This window comes from Lepisma saccharinum, chromosome 26, assembly GCF_977018435.1.
Source record: "Lepisma saccharinum chromosome 26, izLepSacc3.1, whole genome shotgun sequence".
NCBI lineage: Eukaryota > Metazoa > Arthropoda > Insecta > Zygentoma > Lepismatidae > Lepisma > Lepisma saccharinum.
This window is the reverse complement of record NC_139254.1, coordinates 33,100,067-33,124,795: the sequence shown is the minus strand read 5'-3', so window position 1 is coordinate 33,124,795 and position 24,729 is coordinate 33,100,067. Positions and strand designations below refer to the sequence as shown.

The following is a 24,729-nucleotide window of genomic DNA, read 5'->3' as shown; positions in this document are numbered from 1 at the left end:
ATTCAAGACATAATAGGTATTATAATTTTCTTATATCTCAATACGGTCATAATCCACTGGAGCCTAATAACCGTTCATTATGATAATAACATGTTTAATCTTACTTTTAACGTGATTCCTTTGTACGTTTCAAATTTTTATTTGTCTTTATTGTAACGAAATTGTCTTCTCACTATATTCTTTCATGTAGATTTTCTTTTTATTTTAATTGTAATATTGTGCATATATATCATATGTCATCGCTAGGGCTAGGATTTTCATGACTTAACATATTTATTTTGGTAAGGAAGATGTGTTCCCTAAATACATAGAAATTCATATTATGAAGAAACTAATTAAATTAAGGTGCTTCTTAAACGGTATATTTCGTCATATTTAGCCATTTCTGCGTGATAGAGCATATTTTGGTGGATTTTCGGTCATATTCAGCATATTTTCTCTTTTTCAAGAAATATAGTTATAGCAGCATATTTTATTTTCCATATTGTGGTTATTTATAGGTCATAAAAATCCTAACCCTAGTCAGCACAAACTGTTGTATTAGGCAAGTACGCTGTTTTCAGCAGTATAATCAAATAAATCAAAATATAGAGATCAATGATGTGATATGTTCACTCCATATATTCTCGGAGAATCTATTTGGAATAAATCCTTTGATAAAATGACGTGGAGAACTTTACTTGTAGGAAATACTACTGAATCTGTTTTTCGCTTGAATGTTATATAATGTTCGCTTGAATGTTATATGTTATAAGTAGCATGATATTTTAACACTTATTACGAAAAAGAAAATACGAATATATTTTTACAATAAAATGAAATATTTAATAAATATTTATAATAGTAAAATAAATGTATTTTTGCTGTGTACGATATTCAGTTTATACATAAATCATGAACACAAAAATTCGTCAATACATACATAGAAACAAATAGACATAAATACATATTAATTGAAAGTGACATAATATTTAAAAGTTTACGTATTACATCAACTATTTCGAGTAACGAGTCCAAAACCCTTCATTTATATTTTACTACATAATTCATGAATTAAAGTATATAATGTGTAGTTGAAATCAGTATTGTCCAATTCAAAATTTTCCTGCATGTAAGGCCTATTCTTCAATATGAGTGTTCCTATTCATATAATTTCATTAATCGCAAACCTTATAATGGAAGAGTATCTTTCCAAATACCATCATTTGCTTGATATTATATTTCTGTCACTTAACTATTCGTAATAAATAAGTAATTCCTGAGAAGTAGTCCTTCATTTATCACGGAAACACGTTCACCATTTTTGCTGTCCTTAAGGGCTTCGCGTTCTATCTTCCATATACCTAGGGGCATTTGAATCCACATTTCGACATAGCTGGGAACAATATAAGAAAATAATTAATATTCACAATATAAAATATAAACATATAGAATTTTCTTAAAACACAGGTTGAGTCTAAAGTCTCAGGACACACGTTTATGTCGGAAAATTAAATATCTAATTACCCCAGCAAGCAATGTGTGAAGGGGTGCTACTTTCATGATATATCCTTAGCATTGTCGCTTTATTGAAATCTTCCATCTTCGTCAAGTTTTCCGAATGGGAAGTGGGCCTTGCGATGTTTTCCATTTTCCGTTCCGTTTCAGTAATACATAAAAGGTTGCCCTGTACTTGTGATTCACCCAGTAGTACTCGAAATCATTCAATCCGTACTACACAATGTTCTATACACTTCAATGTAGCGAATAGGTATTTAAAGTAGAAGGGTTCCGTACTTCCTAATGTAAATCATTAGTGAATTAGTCAATCATCATCAGTCTACTCTTGTCTATTAATTACGGTAACGATACGTCCCATTTTGACCGGGAAAGTTCCGTTACATATGCGTGTCCTAGTCGTCCCGTATATATTATTAAAAAAATTTAAAAAATAAAACATTGCTTGTCCAGTTTTACAAACGTTTAGGACATAGCATGAAAACCAATTCTATCCAGTCAAGGTCACGCCACCCAACTACAGTGTTGCCAATAATTAACAATTTCAAATTTCATAAACAAATTCAGAAGAAAAATGTTAGAAAATAGTACTTAACGTAAAGAACATTACGATGTATTTTTTACACTGAAATACTTTCTTGGCCATTCAGAAAAAAGTAAAAATATTTTTCCATGAAATTCACTAGGAAATTATCATTTTTTTGTTTCAAATTGTAAGAAATAATGGAAGCAGTAACACAAGAGGGTTCGAAAAAATAGAGAAAACATTCTTAAGGTTCATGGATGCCTACAGTATATATTTTATTCACAAAATGTATAAGCATGTAAAGCAAAACGTAAAATGTTACAAGATTCGCAAAACATTTCGTGCTATGTCATGTACAATATCGTCGCTGGCTAACTCGCCTTCTATTTGATCCCGTAAAACATTCAGCGAGAAAGTTTGTAATAAACAATTTAAATTAATTTTAAGAATATATACAGCGTCTTTAGGGTAGGTAGTGTAAAATTATTTTAATAAACATACATGCACTAACGGAAGATAAAGATGATAATACTAAAAATGATTTTTATACAGAGCTAGAACAGGTCTTTGATAAGTTTTCTCAGTATGATATGAAAATTCTGTTAGGTGACTGTAATGCACAGATTGGCAAAGAAGACACATTAAAACCCACGATTGGTAAAGAAAGTCTTCATGAATTAAGTAATGATAATGGTATAAGATTGATTACTTTTGCAACCTCAAAGAATTTAATTGTGAAAAGTACCACTTTTAAACATAAAGATATCCATAAATATACCTGGTCTTCTCCAGATGGTAAAACTCATAATCAGATAGATCATATTCTCATTGATAAGAGAAGGCATGCTACATAATTGACGTTCGTACACATAGAGGTGCTGACTGTGCCAGTGACCATTATTTAGTAATTGCTAAATTAAGAGAAAGACTCTCAGTGATAAATCATAAGCAACAAAATCTAAAAGTTATAAAATTTGATACAGCAAAGTTTACTAACGAAAGAATTAAGAAAGATTACCAAATTAAGCTGTCAAGTAGATTTGATGTTTGCAGGATTTAAATGATGATGAAAATATAAATGAAACAGACGTAAATAAGAATTGGGAGCACATACCTAATGCAATAGAATCAGCAGCTAAAGAAAGTATAGGATACCATAAACCGAGAAAAAGTAAGCCATGGTTTGATAATGAATGTCATAATATAATAGAAATAAGAAATCAGGCTAGACTTAGGTGGTTAAATAACTCCGATGATACAAATCTAAACAATTATAATAGAATAAAGCGAGAAGTTAACCGCACGTTTAGAAGTAAAAAAAGAGATTTCTTGAAAAGCAAAATTAACGAAATTGAAACAAACAGCAAAAATAAAAGTATCAGAGATTGATATAAAGGTGTAAATCAGTTTAGAAAGGGGTGGCAACCTAAAGAAAACTTGATAAAAGATAAAGACGGTGATTTTCTAGCTGACCCAAGCGATATTCTAAATAGATGGAAGAACTACTTTAATGACCTTTTAAATGTCCATGTAGGAGATAAATCAGAAGTAAATGAAGTCCGCATAGCAGCGCCTTTAGTTCCAGAACCTAACTTGACTGAAGTTAAAGATGCTATTAAAAGGCTAAAGAATAACAAAGCACCTGGCATTGATTTAAAACCAGCTGAGTTAATTAAATATGGTGGAAATTCATTAATATGTCAAATTCATAAATTAATTTGTTTAATATGGAATAAAGAAGAAATCCCTCAACAGTGGAAAGAATCCATAATTGTTCCTGTGTTTAAAAAAGGTGATAAAATTAACTGCAATAATTACGGTTAAATTTCTACTCTCAACAACATACGAAATATTGTTTAACATTCTTTTAACAAGACTAACACCATATGCTAATGAAATTATAGGTGATTATCAATGTGGATTTAAACGTAACAGATCAACTACAGATCAAATTTTTCACATCAGACAGACACTTGAGAAAAAATGGGAATATAATCAAAATGTCCATCAGCTATTCATTGATTTCAAGAAAGCATATGATTCGGTCAAAAGAGATAAATTTTATAATATATTAGTAGAGTTTGGAATACCTAAAAAGCTTGTTAGTATGATAAAATTATGCACCAGTGAAACAGAAAGTAAAATTCGTGTGGGTATTAATATGTTTGACAAATTTACAATTCACGATGGGTTAAAAGAAGGAGATGCATTATCTCCATTGCTCTTTACTTTTGCCTTAGAATATGCTGTTAGGAAGGTAAAAGAAACTAAAGAAGGACTAAAATTAAATGGTGTGACTTAGTTGTTATCATATGCAGATGATGTAGACTTACTGGGGGATGATGTGAATACAATTAAGAATAATGCTAAAATATTTTTCAAAACTGCTAAAGAGATAGGTTTGGAAGTTAACAAAGAGAAAACTAAATATATGCTTACAGGCCGAAACCAAGTGTTAGGTAATAATCAAAATCTAATTATTGATAACAACTCGTTTGAACCAGTTTACAAATTCAATTACTTAGGAGAAATATTAACAAATGAAAATTATATTAAAGAGGAAATAAAAAGTAGGCTTAATTCAGGAAATGCAAGTTACTTCTCTCTTCATAAACTTTTGTCTGCTAGTTTAATATCTAAGAAACTAAAAGTTAAAATATACAAAACAGTAATTTTGCCTGTAGTATTATATGGATGTGAAACTTTGTCCCTTACATTGAAAGAGGAATATAAATTGAGATTATTTGAAAATAAGACCCTTAGGAAAATCTTTGGACCTAAAAGGGATGAGGAGACAGGTGAGTGGAGAAGGTTACATAATTTAGAACTACATAATTTGCATTCCAGATATTATTAGAATAATTAAATCAAGAAGAAGACTTAGGTGGGCATGCCATGTGGCACGAATGGGAGAGGAAAGAGGAGTTTACAGGATTCTTGTTGGGAAACCTGATGGTAAGAGACCTGTAGGAAGGCCAAGACGAAGATGGAGGGACAACGTTGAGATGGACCTAAAGGAAATCTGTAGGGATGGAAAAGTGTAACAAATGCACCAAATATTCTATCTAGAAATAGGTTTCCTAGTATAAACAAACATTGAAAAAATCGAATTAGTCAAAGAACTTTGTTGTCACAGATTACAAATTAGAAATTAAATAAAGAAAATGCTCTAGTTACTGCTAGAATTAGAACTTGCTCAAGATAGGGAAAGATGGAAGGCCTGTGTTGGTGCAGCCATGAACCTTCTGGTTTAAGAAGGCTAGAGAGTTAGTTAGTTAGTTATACAGCGTCTTTAGAGTGACATCTCAACTACATTGTATGTTTTATTTGAACAAATTTTGCTGAGCATCGATCTTGCGCTTATCTCAGAGCTGCCTGTGACTTGTATAATGTATTGTTTTCGATTTGCAGATATGAATTACAATTAAAATTTACATTATAATTCGACAATTACCTATTATGGCCTTTTCTTCAGATCTAAACATTTTCACAAATTCTGAGTTGTCCATAGGTCTTAGTCCACCATATTCAACTGGCATAATTTCCGGTGTCAAATGCTCATCAAAGTCTTTGCATTTTCTTCCATGAAAATGTACCTGAATAATAAAAAAGGGAACAAATAATACATTGGTAGGTAAATAACGCAGACTCACTTCGCTAGTTCACTGTTTTCATTCTATACAAATTTGTGAGTGTTTTAAAGTATTGCTTTTAATTCAGTTACGTATTATTATTATTTTGAAGATAATATTTTTTTATAATTTCGACCTGTGTGATGGACTGCAAAGCCAAAGTTGTTATTAAATGAGTATATTCTAATTTCTATTAAATGGCAAGGTAAGTAAAATACATGTATTACATTTTGTTTTTGTCTGGTTTCTTGTGATATTCTATCTAGAAATAGGTTTCCTAGTATAAACAAACATTGAAAAAATCGAATTAGTCAAAGAACTTTGTTGTCACAGTGTAAAAGATTACAAATTAGAAATTAAATAAAGAAAATGCTCTAGTTACTGCTAGAATTAGAACTCTTCAAGTTCCTTGCAATCTGCAGCACTAAAACAATCTGAGGAAAGATGTTGAACTTTCTGTTGAGGGTATTCTGTGCTTTAATATTCAGGGTGTTTCACACTGTTCCCTTTCATGACGCTACAAAAAAAAGTGTTGGGAAATAACTCTCTTATTTGTCGGTCGTGTTTGACCATTAACGAAGACACAACCACTGGATTCGTAGCACCCATGATGTTAGCATCACGGTTACTACGAGCCCTTCGTAATTTTCCCTATCAGTGTTTCATATCTGATTTTCATCTTTAAAAAAAATAATTAAAGTGGAAGTTAAACGGTGACATTTTTTATGTCCTGAAGGCATGTGGAACTTCAATTTAATTTTGCCAATGATAGTCATGTTTGAGTGTGTTCGAAATATATTTAAAAAAATCATTACCCTTTTCCTCATTTTCTCACTAAGGAATGGCCTAAAGAAAGCGTAGAGAGCGTCTATGTAGACAGGTGAATTTACCACATGAATAGCTTTTAACCGAACTGGAAAGGTTTCCTGAAAATAAAAGAAGCAACTATGCTGTAACAGAAATTAAATTGAGTTAATATTTACTATGAAAGAATAACAAGATTACACAGTAAGATATTTGCCACTACAATTAAATATTTCTTTCTATATTTAGTGTGATAATTACAATCTTTTTTAATAGAATTTGTCAATATCCTATTCTGTGTGACTGATATTAGGGTGAAAATGTAAACGGAGAAAATATCATCACATACTATTTCATCACAAACTTAAATTTGTGATTTCCATAGAAGCAGATTTAATGTGTCAAGCTTCTAAAAGAAATAATGATTAACTCTTTAGGAATAGCTTTAGGTTCATCTTCGATGTAGTTTTGAGAAAGTCTCTTTGAAACTTGAGGAATCATGTGCGACAGGAAGGAGATGCTTAGTGTTAAGTTTTGTAATACCAGGCGTCTTGCGATAGATAATAACTACATAGTCAGGCAATTAGATCAGATTATTACTCCTTCCTTGTTTGATTCCTCTCTCCCCCCCATCTACCTGCTTTCTCTGTCACTCTTTCACAACATTTCGTACTTAAAGATATGTTATTACAACCCGTTGCAATATAATTTCTGACAAGAGAAGCTTTCAAACCTCGCGGCTGTAATCGCTATGGAATATGGAACTTGGAAACAAGAACGATAGTGAGACCAAAGTTGCATGTGTGAGTGACATATTTCGTAACTGGTCGGAACCTCGTGAACTTGATTAATATATATTTAGGGGTATCTCTATGATGTATGCAACCTCGTGTGTTTCTTATTCTCAGCTTCTTTCAAGAATTGTCAACATGGCGGGGGCCAACATAGTATCAATATCGAGTGACCACATAGAGCTACATTAGAAATTAGAAGGAAAAATGTAATACGGAAAGATGTTGTTGATTCTACTAACATCCTCGTGCCTCCATTTCGTATGATTCGTAGTTTCATGAAAAATGTCGTCAAGACTTGGTCAAAAAGGTTGAGTTCTTTCTACACCTCTGCAACAATTGAATCGGACACACAACGTTATAAGTAACAAGAAACAAACTTCACAGGAGACAAAAATAATTTGTAAAATGCGTATCTAATACTATTAAAGTATATTCTTTAATTCTGTGTTACTGACGCCATCATACCACAGCCACTACAATTTTCCTCGTTATTTAAAAAAATAGTGAAACATTGTAATTTACATATACAACAATGTTGCAGCTGACAAAATTTTGGTTATAAAGTTTGATCTTAACCAAGCAAACAGACTAAAGTAAAGTTTAAAAGGGTAAAATGGTGTTTATTAAAGATTTCAGAAAACGCAACAAGTAAGTTGAGAGCAAAATGTTGTGAATGAACACAGGGAAAGCTTTAGCACTTTTCATTTAGCTTGTCGCACATCAGTACTGTCAGTGAACACACACACACAAAACAAAACGAAGATAATGAAAATGGAAGCATTCAGGAACTTCAATGAAAAATGCAGCATCTACATAGCACATACCCTATGTGTGCCAAATCTTAATGCCAAGCGGAAGCTCTTTATCACTGAACACATTTTAGAATATATCAGAGGAAAATTTCAATAAGTCTAAATGGAATGAAAGAAATCATAAAAAATGAATTTGTTCTACATGGACGTGAACTGTACACACACATATCAAACATATGAGGTTTCTCAGCTTTCTTCACAGGTATAGTGGAACGTATAAGTATTATGAAGCAAATTGTCCATCACCTTAGTTATTCTCTTTATTTTAGGCCATGAGAGCTTCAATAATCGAAACAGAGTGCCTAACCGACAGCTGACAGCCACTGAACCAGCACACCCTTAGATAAGTACTTAAAACTTCTGGTATGAAACAGGATAAAAATTAAATAAAAATGGTCATGTACGATTTTCCGAGCAATACTTGTGCATCTCACTGCACGGGTCTGTTTTATGAGTTGGTTAAGATAACAACGTTTAGTGGCCGTAAATATTTGTTTCCGGATCGACGCTGCTTCTTCGCTATACTGTCCCATGTCCAAGGCACTGAATAACGAGACAAGAAATAATGACTATACGAAGTTCTTCTACTCAACACTTTTTGAAGGTAATTTCACATTAACTGACTTGTTTCTCTTGGATATATAAGAATTTCCACTGTCCCTGAAACCTTTTCTTTTAGAAATCTTTCATAACATAATTTTACACCTTCTGCTCTTATTGAGCTTTGTTTCCGCAAAAGACCTCAACGAAGCTGAACTTCAGTCAGTCACATTGCGTTCTGTTACAACATTGTTCTTCCAACAGGCGCTGAGTGGCACAAAAGGTGTGCTATTTGTGTAGCAAAGTTAAAACTAATATCACTGTTGCATTCACCATCCTTAGCAAAATACTGTTCCGTCTTTACATTTTCGACAAAATCGTTGGTTACAACATTGTTCGTGTGACTTGTTCAATCTTATGGAACTGTCGGAAACAAAACTAAATGTAAGTGTAGGCAATGAAGAGCTAATGGAGCTACAGCTCCTCCCGAAATTTTGAGAAAATCAAAATTTTCAAATGAAAGCAATAAAGAACTATGTAATTCCAAAGTGGTAAATGTAATCCCCATAAAATTACCTCTGATTACCTTATTTGTACTTCATCAAATTTGAAGATTTGAAAACTGAACATGGAAATCCTTCAAAGAATTTGTAAAGGAACATTGAGGAAAGTGAGTAAGTGTATTGAGAAAACATACCTAATTTTGAATATCATCGTAATGTTCGTGGTGTTTGATGAGCTTGAAATTGCACTGGATAAATTCTCATTTGAAATACTCTCTTGAATATCGTAACGATTTCGTCAGCATACCAAGCAAATAAAACGTAGTTACCTGGGTAGGTGAAAGGTCGAAGTGTTGGCACTCTATTGATAGCAGAGAAAATCTACAATCTGACTACAGAAGCAAGGTAACTTTTCGGGTATGTGTGAGGGGAGGGTCAGGCCGAAAGTCTTTAAAGTTACTAATATCATTGTAAATAGAACTTCTTTCTAGAATAATCATAATACCCAAATAACCTCATTCCCTATATTTACAATCTGATGTTCTGACGGAGACAAATTGAAGTCATAATTGGAATTAACAAACCAAAGAATATTAAAGTGAGAAATAATTTTGAATACACTTTTCGGTGATTCAAATGTTGAATGCCTGTGTCCACAAAATTGTTACAATAAGGATTTGATTTTATATTTATTTTCATTTCATTTTTTATTCGTTATATATTTTTATGGGTCTCCCGATGGCTTTGTGGCAACGTCGTCGCCTTATAATCTAGAGTTCCCAGGATCGAAACCCGGTATAGGAACTCTATTACACAGTGGTTCTGATCTCACTTTACACTGTAGGTGCAGTGCGGATTAGCCTTCCTCTGCATAAAGTGGACTTAAGAAAACAAATCAATCAAGTAATGATTTTATGAATACCTCGTACATACATACATACATATATATGTAGACTATACAGGGTGTTGCAAAATACCTGTTACAAAGCTTGGGAGGTGATTCGACAAGTAAAAACAAGGAAAAAATGCCATGTAAAAAAATGTCGAAATCGGCACCGTTTGCGAGTGACAGGCGTGCGAAAATCGCCTCACACCATATGTAAAGTACAATAACTCAAGAAGGAAGAAAGATATCAATGTCGGATTAAAAGAATACAAAGAAAGTTGTGGCTGACGAATACAATGGTGCATCAATTGAGGCCCAGTGTAAATTGCGCAAGTGGACTCTCAAAGAAAGTGGGGAATCCCCTGATGGAAAATATAGGAAATTTACTACTATTTTCTACATAATGTTGAGATCGGAATGTAGTCAGTAAAAAATGACGACGTATGTCCACATGTCCCACTACTGCTGGGACACCGTCCCACACTCGGGAAATAGGAAATTCACTCAAAAATGACGCTATGTCGTCAAATTACGCTCAGATTGATTTCAGCTAATTGATACAGAAAGCCCCACTAGAGGCGCTGTGAGTGTAGGTCACCTGTTACGTATTAGTGTTGGTGGATACTACGTAGAGAGTGTAGTCGACCGTTGTTTTTCCTGTCTTGTTCTGCGTCTCGCAGCGTGGAGTTTAGTCTGGCGTGTGTGTATGGTTGAATTGCACCAAGGAATATTGTACGTAGAGTACGTATTCCCGTGTTCTTTCTCGGTTTGCAACAACTGCGTGGACACCTGTGTGACATTACGTGGGTGCTCATCACGGTAGTTGTGATCCGTCACTCGGAGGGAAAGTGCCCCTGTTGCTGGGCAGTTCTCGAACAGGACAATGGTGGAGTACTCTACCCACGAGCTTGCTGATATGCATCTCGTTTATGGAGAGGCAAACCGAAACAACCGTGAAGCACGGCGTTCGTATCACGAACGTTTTCCCAATAGGCGGTTACCAGCACATGCACTCTTTCAAAGACTTGATGCTCGACTGCGTGAAACTGGATCTCTACTACCCCGTAGGTGGGATTGTGGAAGACCCCGCACTGTGCGCACTGTGCAATTTGAAGAGGACGTGTTGGACGCGATACGAGACCGTCCTGACACCAGCACACGTGTCATTGCTCGTACTCAACAAACCCACCATAGCAATGTGTTCCGCGTTCTTCAGGAGGAGGGATTGCACCCATACAAATTGCATAAGTGCACCACATACTGCCCACGGACTTTCCCCTACGCATGGATTTCTGCCAATGGTACGTGCAACAAACTCTTGCCATTCCAGATTTCCCAACAAGAGTTTTGTGGACCGATGACGCAATGTTCACCAGGGACGGCATGTTCAATAGCCACAACAGCCACGTCTGGGATATGGACAATCCGCATCCAATCATTGTACGCCATCATCAACATAGGTTCGCAGTGAATGTGTGGTGTGGCGTAGTAGGTGACCACTTGATAGGCCCGTACATTTTGCCCTCTACTTTGTGTGGTGGGAATTATCGGGTGTTTCTACATGACGTATTACCTGAACTTTTGGAAAACGTGCCACTGGTAGGTAGACAACGTATCTGGTTTCAACACGACGGCGCCCCCGCACATTTCGACCGGGGAGCCAGGGCCTTACTCAACGATATTTTCGGCGATCGTTGGATTGGCTGGGGTGGACCTTTACCGTGGCCACCTCGTTCCCCCGACCTCACACCACTGGATTTATTTGTGTGGGGAGAAATGAAAAGGCTCGTGTATGAAACCCCTGTGGAAAGTGCTGAGGATCTCGTTGCTCGTGTTAGTGCCGCTGCTGGTACAATTGGTGACATGCCAGAGGTATTTGCGCGTACAAGACAATCAGTGCTTCGCCGATGCCATCTTTGTCTTGAAGTCAATGGCGGACATTTTCAACAACGTCTCTAAGTATACCGGTGTTTGTGAGCCCCTATCAGCACCGCATACTGTCCTTTAGTGAAACGTGCGAGTGAAGATGCTGGTTATCGCTGTACTTCATACCGTCGATCTGCATGTGCGGAGGTTATGCGCTTCTCAGTGGAATCCCTTCCAGATATGCTGTGCCTGGAAATGTTACATGCCATTGTGTGCGTTTTCTCGCCATTCTCCGTCTTCATTCCTTCGAGGATTACCCACTTTCTTTGGGGAGCTCTCTTGCAGTATATGTACAGCCTGACGACATGTGGCCATTGTTTAACTTTTGTTTTTCGTACTGCAAAGTAGTGTGTCAACATTAAGGGATTGAAAACATTTTTTTATGATTTTCCAGTATTTTTTTCCATTTGGGATGGTGTCCCAGCAGTAGTGAGACATGCGACAAATTGGTTTCTTTTCTTCTTCGTACCGCAATGTGAACCGTGTACAACAGGAGATTTGCAGTTATTTTCCTATTTCCCGGGTGTGGGACGGTGTCCCAGCAGTAGTGGGACATGTGGACATACGTCGTCAGTTTTTACTGGCCACATTCCGATCTCAACATTATGTAGAAGATAGTAGTAAATTTCTTGTATTTTCCATCAGGGGATTCCCCACTTTCTTTGAGAGTCCCCTTGCGCAATTTACACTGAGCCTCAATTGATGCACCATTGTATTCGCCAGGTACGATTTTGTTTGTATTCTTTTAATCCGACATTGATATCTTTCTTTCTTCTTGAGTTATTGTGCCATAAACATGGTGTGAGGCGATTTTCGCACGCCTGTCACTCGAAAACGGTGCCGATTTCGACATTTTTTCACATGGTATTTTTTCCTTGTTTTTACTTGTCGAATCACCTTCCAAGCGTTGTAACAGGTATTTTGCAACACCCTGTATACATTGTGTGCATGGGCGTATTTGAGGAGGAGGATTCAACGGGTCCAACCCCACCCCTTTGGTTCAGTAAAATTACCAAATTACCTGTTCTATCCGCTTGTTCATAAAAATTTCTTCGGACTTAGCCTACATTATTCTCCTAAATTCGAGACGTATAGGACAGGATACGGATGGAGAGGAAATTACGTAATTCCACATACTAGATGGTACTGCAGACCAAAAGTCTGCATTTTCCTGATAGTTTCGGAATTTATTCGATAAGAAACTGTATTTGGACTGTCAAATCAGTTATAATTTTTATACTTCGAGTTTCCTTAAAGGAATTGGGATTTTAAAAACGCAGTGAATAATAAACAGAGAAACACCGTAACAGTCTCAAGTTGTTTGACACAAGATGAAGAGAAAAGTATCAATACTAAGTAGCCTGACGTGTTTAATTGTATTCACTAATTGTAGATACTTTACGGACTTCACAAAATACTAGTAGAAGATAAATATTTCAACAATATCTTCATTTGTCCTAACCAAATTATTTTCATGTAGTGCAAGATTATGTTCGGCACCTGAAAAGGTGGACTGTTCGGTACTGTGAACATGTCAGTATTCTATTAGACATAGTTAAAGAAACCAAGAGTGAGTTCTGAGAACTTTAATTAAATGTATTCCAAGTATAGTGAAATTAAAAGACCTAGAACACCCAGCCACCAAACCTGAGGGAATAATGCACGAGCTGAGAGCACAAAAGGATATTACAAGGTTTACCTGCGTTGTCCAATTTTCGACAATTTTGTAGTAGAATTGAACTCACGTTTCTTTGAACACCGTCAACACATTTCAAAATTGAAACAACGTTTAAATGGCTATCCGTTAGTCATTAGAACAGTAGGTCAAAATGTTTGATGGCCTGGTTTTGATAGCTTGACCTTACCTAGGCCTGCAAAACGTCCCGGATTTTTCGGGACAATCCCGGAATGATAAAATTTATCCTGGTGTCCCGAATAGTTTCTTCGGGATTCACAAATGTCCTGGAATCATGTTGGAGAGAAAAAAATCATTACGACTATACTTTCCTGAACATTATTCATATTTATATGTGTAATATTAAAATGCTCATTTTACTAAACAATCGAACTGTACATTGAACCGCTCCCCCTCGATAATACAAGAGTTATCGAGTTACACGAAGATGCTGCAAAGACATTTGACTTCACGATAGCGCCGCCGTCTGCTAGCAGCACTGAAAGTCAGTTGCAAATCTCTCCTATTGTAAACTAAGCTGTTTACTGTAAACAGTCAGTGCTTGGGTGCCCGCACTGTTCAGTCCGCAGTTCTCAAATAACGTTTCGTCGATGTGAGATAGCAGTATGGCACCAAAAAGGAATTGCAATATCAATCATCATAGGCTTGTGCGTGGCAAGGAGGGGGGGGGGGGGTGCAATTGTCTCCCCTAATCATGGGCGTCCGTGGATTTTTTTCACGGAGGGATAAGCAAGGTATTTTTTCGTCGGGCATAAAAACTCCGATAAAATTGTTGCCCCCTCAAGAAACACCATTTGAATTTGAAATTATCGAATACCCGCATCTCCATTATAATAATTAATGTAAATTACTGTAACTAAAATCAAATTATACGTGTGAAATATATAAGGAGGAAGTGTGGCTATCCATGACCCCCCTTCCAAATGTCCTTTCCACTATATTATACTTTCACCTGGAAATTTAGTGTAAAGAAATCTTATCGCCGTTATTAAACGATATTATACTCTAAAACACAATGAAGTATTTTCAATCTGATGAAAGTTCAAAGCAACTACGAGATAATAGGGTGCAGTGGACGGAAATCAATTGTGGGGGGTGGGCAAACTTTTAATTAAAAGAAAGCAAGACTAGCAGAATCTAAGAGTATTGTTTTCAGTTTGCAAATATTTGGATCAGCAATTTTTCTAGTTCGCATCGCTCGCAATTTCATTATTTTCTGTATTGAATTGTAAATTACTAGAGAGAGAGAGAGAGAGAGAGAGAGAGAGAAATAAGAACTTCAGACTGTTGCTGCTAAACAGTTTTGTCTTAAATACATAAATAAATAAATAATTCTTCGGGGGAAAAGGTGCGCGCACATTTCAGAGACAATTTATATCATTTTTGCAGTTGATTTTTTATGGAGAGGATGAATTGATTATGTATTGTATTTAAATAGTGTATATATATATATATATATATATATATATATGTCTTCATAATAGTATATATGCACACACCCTCAATGCAACAAAACTAAAAGAGTGACATAAAATGAGTTTTTTTCTTTCCAGACTGAACTTTCATCAAGGCTTTGACCCCTTAATCAGAGGGTTTGAGCACGCCTATGTCAACGATATGCTTCGAAGTAAATTTCTGTTTCTATGTAATAAGTGTAAAGAATATGATAATGGATAGGTACATACACACAACTTTGTCGGTCCATATGTTTGATTGATTGATTTGGTGTTTTAGTCCACTTTATGCATAGAAAGGCTAATCGTGACCGGACCTACAGTTTAAAGTGAGATTCGAAGCACTATGTGCCCCCACCGGGACCCCTTGATTACGAGGCGACGACGTTCCACTGCGCCAAAATTCTGTGGAAGCTACAATTTAGAGCTTATGGAACGAATCACACAGGATTTGTACAGTACATATTTGACTACAACTGGCATTAAATCTTTCAAACATAATGCGTGATTTAGTAGGCTTTGTAGTGTGGGCCATGAGAGTTCGATATATTTTTTCTTCACCGAATGACATGCTTCATGGTGGACTAAGAAAGGACTCTCGTTCTTAGTGCGCTTCACCGTACAATACAAACTCCTTCGAAACTTTGAGCACAATCAATTTTGGGAGTGTAAGGAACATAACTCACACTCATTCATTGGGTTATATTATTTTGAAATAAAAGTTGAAAATTATAACGCCTAGTTAAGGAGAAAAATGGGGCCTAGTCACAAGCTTACTTATATTTCAATACTCTAGTTTACATTTTTGTAGTTGCTTCATACAAAATATCGGTCTTCATTGCACACAAGTAAAATACATTATTAAGAGCGTTCAAACCAACTCGGTAGAGCACGCAGACAAAATGTGATCGCCATTTTGCCAGAACATCAACATGACAGAACACGACAAAGTCATAGGTAGAAACCGGTTTCATTGTGACCATAACTTTAAGTATAGTTGGAAAATTTCGTAACTTGGAGAATATCAATATTTCTACCGAACGGGGCGCAAAATTCCATTTTAACCTGGGCCCTTGAACTATCTGCCTCTTTATTTGTAATTGTTTGCAGCCACTATCGACTAATCGCGACGGCGAGTGATGTTTGGATGAAATTGATGAAGGGATATTAAAAAAGAACACCCATACCCTGGCCGGTATTTGAACCAGGATACTTTGGTGGCTAAATCGAAACCGAACTTCTAATCCTGTTCGGACACCTAACCGGCAAAAAGATGTCTTGATACAGCTTTTCCGAGAGCAAATTACGTGAATATTTTGATGGTTCATTTCGATATCTGAAAATATAAAAGTGGACCATGCTCTTTCTACTGCAAATCTTTTGATTACAACTGAAGCGTATTATTGTCTAAAATAAGATTATTACCAGTCATGCGAAATATAATTTCAATGTTTACCATAGATTGAGTAAATACGTTATTATTAGTTGTCCCCAATCATACATAACGTTTTGTTCAACTTTAATATGCCATCTTCCACATACAGCATGTAACATTGTTATTCGTACACATAGCATTTCCGAGGGAAAAATTTCATATCTACTAGTAAATATAATAATTTTCATATGTACCTGGAAATTAATGTTAATGAAGGTTTCACCAACAAATGTCAATAAAAATGTAAGGCTGTCTCAGAAAAGGTGAGACTAATTCCTGTATAGGAAAACAGCGACCTCAATTGGCTAGCAAATGTAGTAGGGTGAAAATTTGGTTCATTAGCTGCCGATTGAGACCAAAATGAGCGCAATAGGTCAAAGAGTCGTGACTGCGCAGTTAAAAGACAAGCATGTACATGGACCCCTCCAAGAATCATTAAAATGAAACAAAAATTTACAAAACACAAACTTTTTATTCAGAATCAGCCATATCGTGTAGCCGTACATCTTTTTCAAAATAGGCACCATTGACAGCTAAGCAAGCGTCCATACGCTCCTGCCACTTTGTGAATGTCTTTGAAAATTCGTCGTCAGGTAGCGAACTGAAGAAAACTTGCGCTGCGGTGATCAGTTCTATGTTCGTCATGAAATGACGACCACGTAAAGCGGCTTTTAAAAGTGGAAATAGCCAAAAGTCGCAGGGTGCAAGGTCCGGGCTGTATGCTGAAAAATTTATATTTCTCTCTTCGTCGCGTAATCCTGAAAAGCTCGCGCGGTATGCGGGTGTGCGTTATCGTGGTGCAATATGAAGGAGTTCTTCAAATGCGGCCTCTTTTTATGCTCAATTACTCGTTGGTAATACTGTGGCTCTACTCAGTCTGTCTTGATCGGCATATGCCTGTTGAAACATTGCATATGTTTCCGCAGCACTTTTCCCTAAACGCCAACAAAATTTTATGGCATGTCGCTGTTCATCTTGAATACTAATCGCGATAAGCAATGTTATACGCAAAAACCTGGAGAGGTAAACGAAACACGTTCCACGTAAATCAACACAGCTGCTCACTAACGTGGTTTCGCAACATGTGATAACTTGTTACGGAAACAGAATGAGTTATACTACACGACGCGACTAGTGCCTAAACCATAGGCAGTGTTGCCACACCAGGAAAAATCTGTCTCACCTTCTCTGCGACAGCCTTTGTATGTTCAAAGTGTATGAACAGAGCATATAATTTGTGTGAAGACAGAAAATCACGCTATTTCTTGCAACATTGTTATTCGTACAGGCAAGAGTTTCAATCTTCCTCGCATATAGCGCCACCGCTATTTGGGCGATTTCGTGCAGTTTTCAACTTCGTAACAAGTGTGAACATGTAGGCACGCTTCCCGTCAAGCAGAATACTGGCGTAGGTATTGTTGTAGGCCTATCGTCTATCTATCAGCGTGTTCTAAATTTACAAGGTGTAGGAACTTAGTTCCGATCTGAAGGATGTTATTATAAATTTGGCTCTTAGAGGTTATTCGTTAAGAAAAATTGGACAAACAGTCAATAAATCGCACTCCACAGTTCAATACATAGTAAACAAATTTAGAGAGGAAGGTTCAACACAGAATATGCCGAGAAAACCAAGAGAGAGAATAAATGTGATGAACGCTTTATTTTAAAAAGAGTGCTAAGTGTTCCTCAGTTACGACCGTTAGTAGAAAATGTTGCTGGCAAGATGATTTCCAATCAAACTGTCCGACGTGCCTTGTGGAAGCATGGATATCATGGCAGAATGCCACGAAAGAGGCCGTATGTAAATAAGGTGAATCGCAGGAATAGACTTTCATTCGCGAAAGAGCACATCTACAAGGACCAGGAATATTGGAATATTGTCATATGGTCAGACGAGTCCAACATTAATATATACGGGTCAGATGTGATAAATAGAGTCCGGAGAAAATAAAATAAAAACAATGATCACATTAACACAGTTTCAACAGTAAAATACCGTGGTGGGTCATAAATGATTAGGGGCTGTATGTCGTCCAAAGATGTTGGTACCATCCAGTTTATTGATGGTATCATGGATGCATATGTTTATCTGGACATATTGAAGAACAATGTAAGACAGAATGCCCAAAAAATGGACATGCCGCCTATCTACAGATTCAAACAAGACAATGACAGTAAGCATAACGCGAGAGTTAACATGAATTGGCTAATATGGAATGTGCCCAAACTACTACAAACACCAGCTGAAAGTTCAGACTTAAATCCGATTGAGCATTTATGGGCAATTTTGAAGAGGCGAGTCCATAACTCCAAACAAGAGTTGAAAACTGTTGTGCAAGCCGAGGGGAATACAATAATCTCTGAAACATTTCGGAAACTGGTTAATTCTATGAAGAACAAGTGTCAATAAGTAATTAAAACCAAAGGATACACATTAAAGTATTTGAACTGTCAGTCAATTTGTTCTGAATATACTTTTTCTTTTATACTATTAAGTGTACGAATAGAAAAGTTGTACAAAGAATGGCATGTTTTTCTTTCAGTTTCATTTAATTTATTATTGTCATTGGTTATACAGAATTTGGGTAAGATTTTATGTTCCTAATCATATTAGTTATTGAACTGTAAAGAAACAATTTCAAAAGAGTGTATTTCCTTTCAGATATTAAAGCATTTTCTTTGAAAATCTGTGTGTACGAATAAGAGTGTTACATACTCTATCTTAAATTTAATACATGGGAATACTATTAACATTATTTTATAAAATATATGTAATGTCATTTCATAAACTTTCTCGGTTAAGCCTATTAATTCTTCAATGAAATGTAAATTTTAAAAGTTTGAGCAAAATTAAAAAAGAAAAACACATTGTACATATAATTACATGTAACCTGTAACCCAATATCACTAAATAACAATGCAATAGATTTAAATTGTAAGTCGATTCTGTTCTAACTCTCAGAACACATTCGGCAACTAATGGTCTTTTCCACTCTTACGGCGGTCGGTCCTCGTTCTGGCAAGGGAAGTGGGGAGCAGGGAATACACCGTAAACCAACCGGACAACAGCAGTGGCGCCGAGAGACACGACGCGGTGGAAAAAAGTACTACGTGAACCTCGTTCTACAGGCTGCTGCGTTTCTTATCGCGTTGGATTGGTCGCTTCCCCGCTCACCAATTCCATTACCAGCTTATAGGGCGCCCGCCGTAAGACTGGAAAAGAGCTATAGAACATAACATAACTGTATAAATACCTAAATAGGAAGATGACATTGTAACTGGATTTTTTATAATATTACAACAATTGGTGATAATTAAAGTACATAGCACAGGGAAAGGACGAGGGAACTGCCATTCAATGTAACAAACGTCCTGGTGTATTATAAAGAAATAAGGACCTAATCTCGCATTCCTCAGAAAGAATACGGGTGGAGGCGGGCTCTTTTCAGGTGTTGCCCCCATTCATATATTTTTTGACTGCATATAAAGTTTGTCAAAATACATTAAAAGATAATGAAAATAATATAAAGCTCTGGACAGAGCAATGAAAATCAAGCACTTCAACTTGTTTCAAATAAAATCGAACAAATAACACATGAGCAGGTTACAGGAATAAAATTAAATGATGTTCCCTACCTGAAGTATATTGCAAACTGCGTTAGCAACACGTATAGTTAAAAATTTCAGGATTCTGAAAGACAGACCGGCGAGATCCATTATGAAAACTCCACCTGCCACCTGAAGCGTCTGGTCCTGGAAAACCATCATTGTGATATTGTACAGGAGATTGACAAGGTCATCTGCAGTGCACATAGAAGTTTCAATATTTCCTGCCGATTAGATATTATAACAGTATTTAAAATCGATTCAATTTTATAAATCCTGTTTCTAACATAATGTCTATTCTTATTTGAGCAAGGACAACTATTAGGGAGAATATATTAATATTTAGTCTTACCATTTCTTATGTATTCCAGAAAAATCACACTTGAATGTACAACCGTGATAAAATAATTCATTATTTTAAAATAAATAAAAATTTCACATATATTTCTATTGATGTATATTTGGAAAAGACCTGTAAAAGTTGTGGAAATATGAAAATGAAGTTGTACAATTGTAAAAATACATTTGTTTATTTAGTTTAATTTCTACTCCCCTTGTGCCTCCCTTCAGTATATCTACGCGTACGTAAATTACAATCCTACTTCTCTCAATGAACCGCATACATTCCTTAAAAAAAACTTACCTGCTTTGAAAATAAGTATACCTCTTCCAAGGGCATCTCTTTGCGGCAGTAGGTTGAAAACTCCCATTTTGTGAATATGCTGAACTCTCTCATAAACTGCAGGTTCAAATAGATATGAACACCTACTCTTAAAGTTATAGAATTTCTTAATCTGGAATAAACAGAAATAAAATGCTTTTAGAAGAAGGACACTTGATATCTCACACCAACAATAAAAAATATCGTTCCCTAAAACAACACTATTGTAAGCAGTAGAATATATTAGTACCAAGTACTGTAAATATACTATTAAAAGAGGAATTGTATGATAATTCCGTAACGAAGCGTAAGCCTGTACATTTTCTAAAAAGCTTTAATCTGACCAAGGGTCATTCACTTATTCTACCAGTTTGCTACACCAATACTCCAGGAATAATCTTCACACTTGACTTTGTATATTTGACATGCCTAAGAAGAGCAACTGGCTGGTAGAATGAGTGCATGACCCTTGGTCAGATTGAAGCCTTTAGAAAATGTACAGACTTACGCTTCGTTACGATTCTGTCCTTAACATCATTGACGGTATTTATAAATGGCACAGTAAATGCATTTGTGTTTAAAGTGAATATTCCACTGGCGGACAAACAGGTACCACAGAAGTAAAAAAAAATGATCAAACCTTTATCTGCCAGTGCCATAACGCAGCACTTTTACTCCACCACCTTGCTGAAAAACTTAACGAAACAGTGACGACTGCAGAAGAGAGTGAGTTTATTTTCCGGCGAAGAAATTATTAGTGGCCCCCACACAAACACGCTTAGAGAGGCAGAGAGAGAGAGAGAGAGAGAGAGAGAGAGAGAGAGAGAGAGAGATAGAAAAAAGAGAAATGCGTGCTGCGTGAAATACGTGTCAAAAATGTACCGGGTGTTTTAGAATTAATTGAGGTGTTATAAAAAAATATTGCAATTAAAGTATCGAACGTACGTTAATAAAACTAGTCCATAACGAAAGAGGAATGCAAACATTCTTTTTGACACCTACAAGTCATCAATGTTTGCACCACGGGTGAGGCGGCATACTTCTACACGATAGTCTACTTCTTGCCACACTTGCATCAACATGGGCCTGTCAATAGTGTCTAAAGCTACGATGATGCGCTCCCTTTGGTCTGCTATATCATGTGGCACCTGTTTGACGAATACCCTGCTCTTGATGAAACACCGCAAAGAAAAGTCACAAGGTGTTACGTCCCGTGATCTTGGGGGCCAAACACTGAACAAAACACTGAGAGTGATGTGAGTGTAGCTTAGCGGTTAGAATTTGAACTCTCAGTTTAACAAAATATACACGCACAAAGTGTGTGCTTTCCACATTTCTTCAGAATGGTTTCATTAACGTAAGTTGAATAGTTTATCTGCAATAAATGTTTGTAAGCCGTCAATTATTTCTCAAACACCCGGCAAAACGTAAACCATCCTGAGAAACGTCATGCATTCGTTTCGTATAACCGTACCTCTTGATTGTTTATCATATTGTAAGTTAATTATGACATCAATCTTGTTCTACTTTCTATAAACGTACAGTCTTAGAAATTCTATGAAAACAATGTTCATGTTCAGCGACGAACACCCCTTTCCAAATAGGGATATGAAGGCTTAAAAAATATCCATGCACACCTTCATTTTTAACACTTTAACTGCGCATGTGTGTGTGAAAATAAAAGAAATGGATATCGAAGAACAGAATATAGTAGTATGATTTGACCTATAACCAGTGCACTTATAGCGTAGAAAAGAAGACGTTATTTGATTAAACAGCCCGATTTGCCCACACTTAAAATTATGCCAAGATGCCCTTATTCCCCAATTCTTCAAGTGTGATATGCTCTTAATTCTAAGAATTTTGAATCCTAGTGTAGAAAAGAAGAGTTCATATGCCACGATTTGCCCACACTTAAAATTATGTCAAGAGGGGGCATATAGCCCAATCGGCCATGTGTGTACATATTTAAATCTAAAGAATTTTGAAATCTAGTGTAGAAAAGAAGAACTCCCCTCAGACAGATTTGCCCATGTGTGTAAAAGCTACATCTCTCAGTTTGTTGTCTATAAACTTGTCAAAAATATGCCCCCCCCCCCTTGATATTGTTTTGGCTACACTTAAAAACTAAGGCAAAAAGCTTATATTTTTATCCTCTACAACTTACAGATCAATACAATAGGACAAGGTCAGGCTGCAAATTGTTTCATGTTTTTTCTAATCTTTGATCAGTTTCATGTCTCGGCCAGCAATTATGCAAGCCTGGGAGATTTAATATGCTTGCATGCATGAGATAAAATCTACACTGTGCTCTTTCAGGGAAAATTCCCCATACATTCCATCATGTTATTGACTCCAAGGGAAATTCTTAGTAAAAAGAACATTGGCCTCTTGCATTTTGTCATATAAGCCTGAATTGGATTCAGGTTTTGCCTCGTTCTGATAATATATACACAACTGGGACTTACAGATTTTTCATTGCACATTTCAAAGTTCAACTTTGAATTGTATTTAGCTGATATATAGCTCTCCTGGGTTCTGATGCTCAATAGAATATGGACATATCCCATGCCTTATATGCTTTATAATCAAAGGCTTCTGGGTTTAAGACCTCTCTATGGAGAAGTGCTAGTCTTGTTGCCTTGTAATCAAGAGGCCCCCAGGTCTGAAACCTGGTAGTGTGTGTGGGCCTCCCCTGATGGCTAAGTGTTGGTATTATTGCCTTGTAATCAAGAGGCTCTGGGTTTGAGTCCTGATAAAATAGGTAAGATTGAAATACATGTGGCAAAATAATATCTCCACACATGAGATTTTGAGAATATTCACTGCTAGCTGATATACAGCTGAGGTTTGAAACCTTGTAAAGTGCGTTGAACAACAGCATAAAAAAGCAAAACTCTTTTATATTGGGGATCACCAGAGCCTAGTTATTGCTGTTGTTTGGGTATAAAAGCACCAGCTCAGCCACTAGCTGCTGTTATAATTGTTTTGGCATATTGTCCATATATAAACAAACAACAAAAATGCCAAATCAAAAATATTGCAATCAATGCAAAAAAAATATAACTAGTTCTAATTGGTCTAGACACCGGCATCCGGCATATTTGTGACCCTAAGAAATGCAGAAAGGCCACAAAAATGTGTCCAAGATGCCATAAAATATTAAGCAAGGCTTATTACAAATGGCATAAGTGTATTTGTTATGAACAGTCATCAACATTGCCCCCACAACCATCTACATGTGGTCTGAAAAGGAAGCATGAAACACCTGTTAATGCTGGACCGGCAAAGCAGCCACGCTATGAACCCATCCATAGCAGTTTTAATGGCCAATTAAGAGATCACCGTTTTGTATCAGAGCCAAGATGTGACATTAAGAATTTTTTGAACAGTATAAATCCAGATGTGCAGGCAATTCTAAATGCACAAAATGGCTTTTATAAGCTGTCCCTCAAATTGTTTACACAATATAAGAAGCCAAATGGCACAAAATTTACACAGCCCCACATAACAGAAACTGTACCGGTATATTCAAATGCAAATTCAGACAAAATAATAAGCAGTTTGATAGATCAATTGAATATTAAACACTCTGAATTTGCAGCAAAAGAGTCTGGATGGAGCCTATGCGGATCTCCACACAAGTTATATGTTAATATTTCTGAATTCAGCCCATTACAAGGATCTACATATTTGCCATTACCTGCCAATATTAAAAACAAACAAGCCGTGGTTAATATAAAAAATAATGATGGGAAATGCTTTTTGTGGTGTATTTTAGCTGCTTTGTATCCAGTTTCAAGGAATCCTGAGAGAATAACTTATTATAAACAACATGAACATGATTTTGATGAGGCAATGGAGGGTTTAGAATATCCAATGTCTGTTCAGAATATTGATAAATTTGAAAAAAAGGCCCGGGATATTAATGGTAAACAATTATCTATTAATGTATTT

General features: G+C 36.1%; 2 protein-coding genes across 2 annotated transcripts in view; both read right to left on the bottom strand.

Annotated features, from left to right (window-relative positions):
- Nucleotides 1–1,073: 1,073 nt before the first annotated feature.
- LOC145979323 (clavesin-2-like) lies at nucleotides 1,074–20,263 on the bottom strand. The gene is made up of 4 exons (XM_083112172.1): nucleotides 20,142–20,263; nucleotides 6,471–6,581; nucleotides 5,478–5,619; nucleotides 1,074–1,375 (listed from the first exon to the last, which is right to left on the bottom strand). The coding sequence occupies exons 1-4, from the start codon at nucleotides 20,220–20,222 to the stop codon at nucleotides 1,344–1,346; spliced, it is 366 nt and encodes a 121-aa protein (XP_082968298.1). The 5' UTR covers nucleotides 20,223–20,263; the 3' UTR covers nucleotides 1,074–1,343.
- A 98-nt stretch (nucleotides 20,264–20,361) lies between these two features.
- LOC145979617 (retinaldehyde-binding protein 1-like) overlaps nucleotides 20,362–24,729 on the bottom strand; it is a 48,124-nt gene continuing 43,756 nt past the window's right edge. The window contains exons 4-5 of the mRNA XM_083112582.1: nucleotides 20,755–20,905; nucleotides 20,362–20,429 (exon numbers count right to left, since the gene is read on the bottom strand). Coding sequence (XP_082968708.1) covers nucleotides 20,362–20,429; nucleotides 20,755–20,905 — 219 coding nt within the window. The remainder of the gene's footprint in view (nucleotides 20,430–20,754; nucleotides 20,906–24,729) is intronic.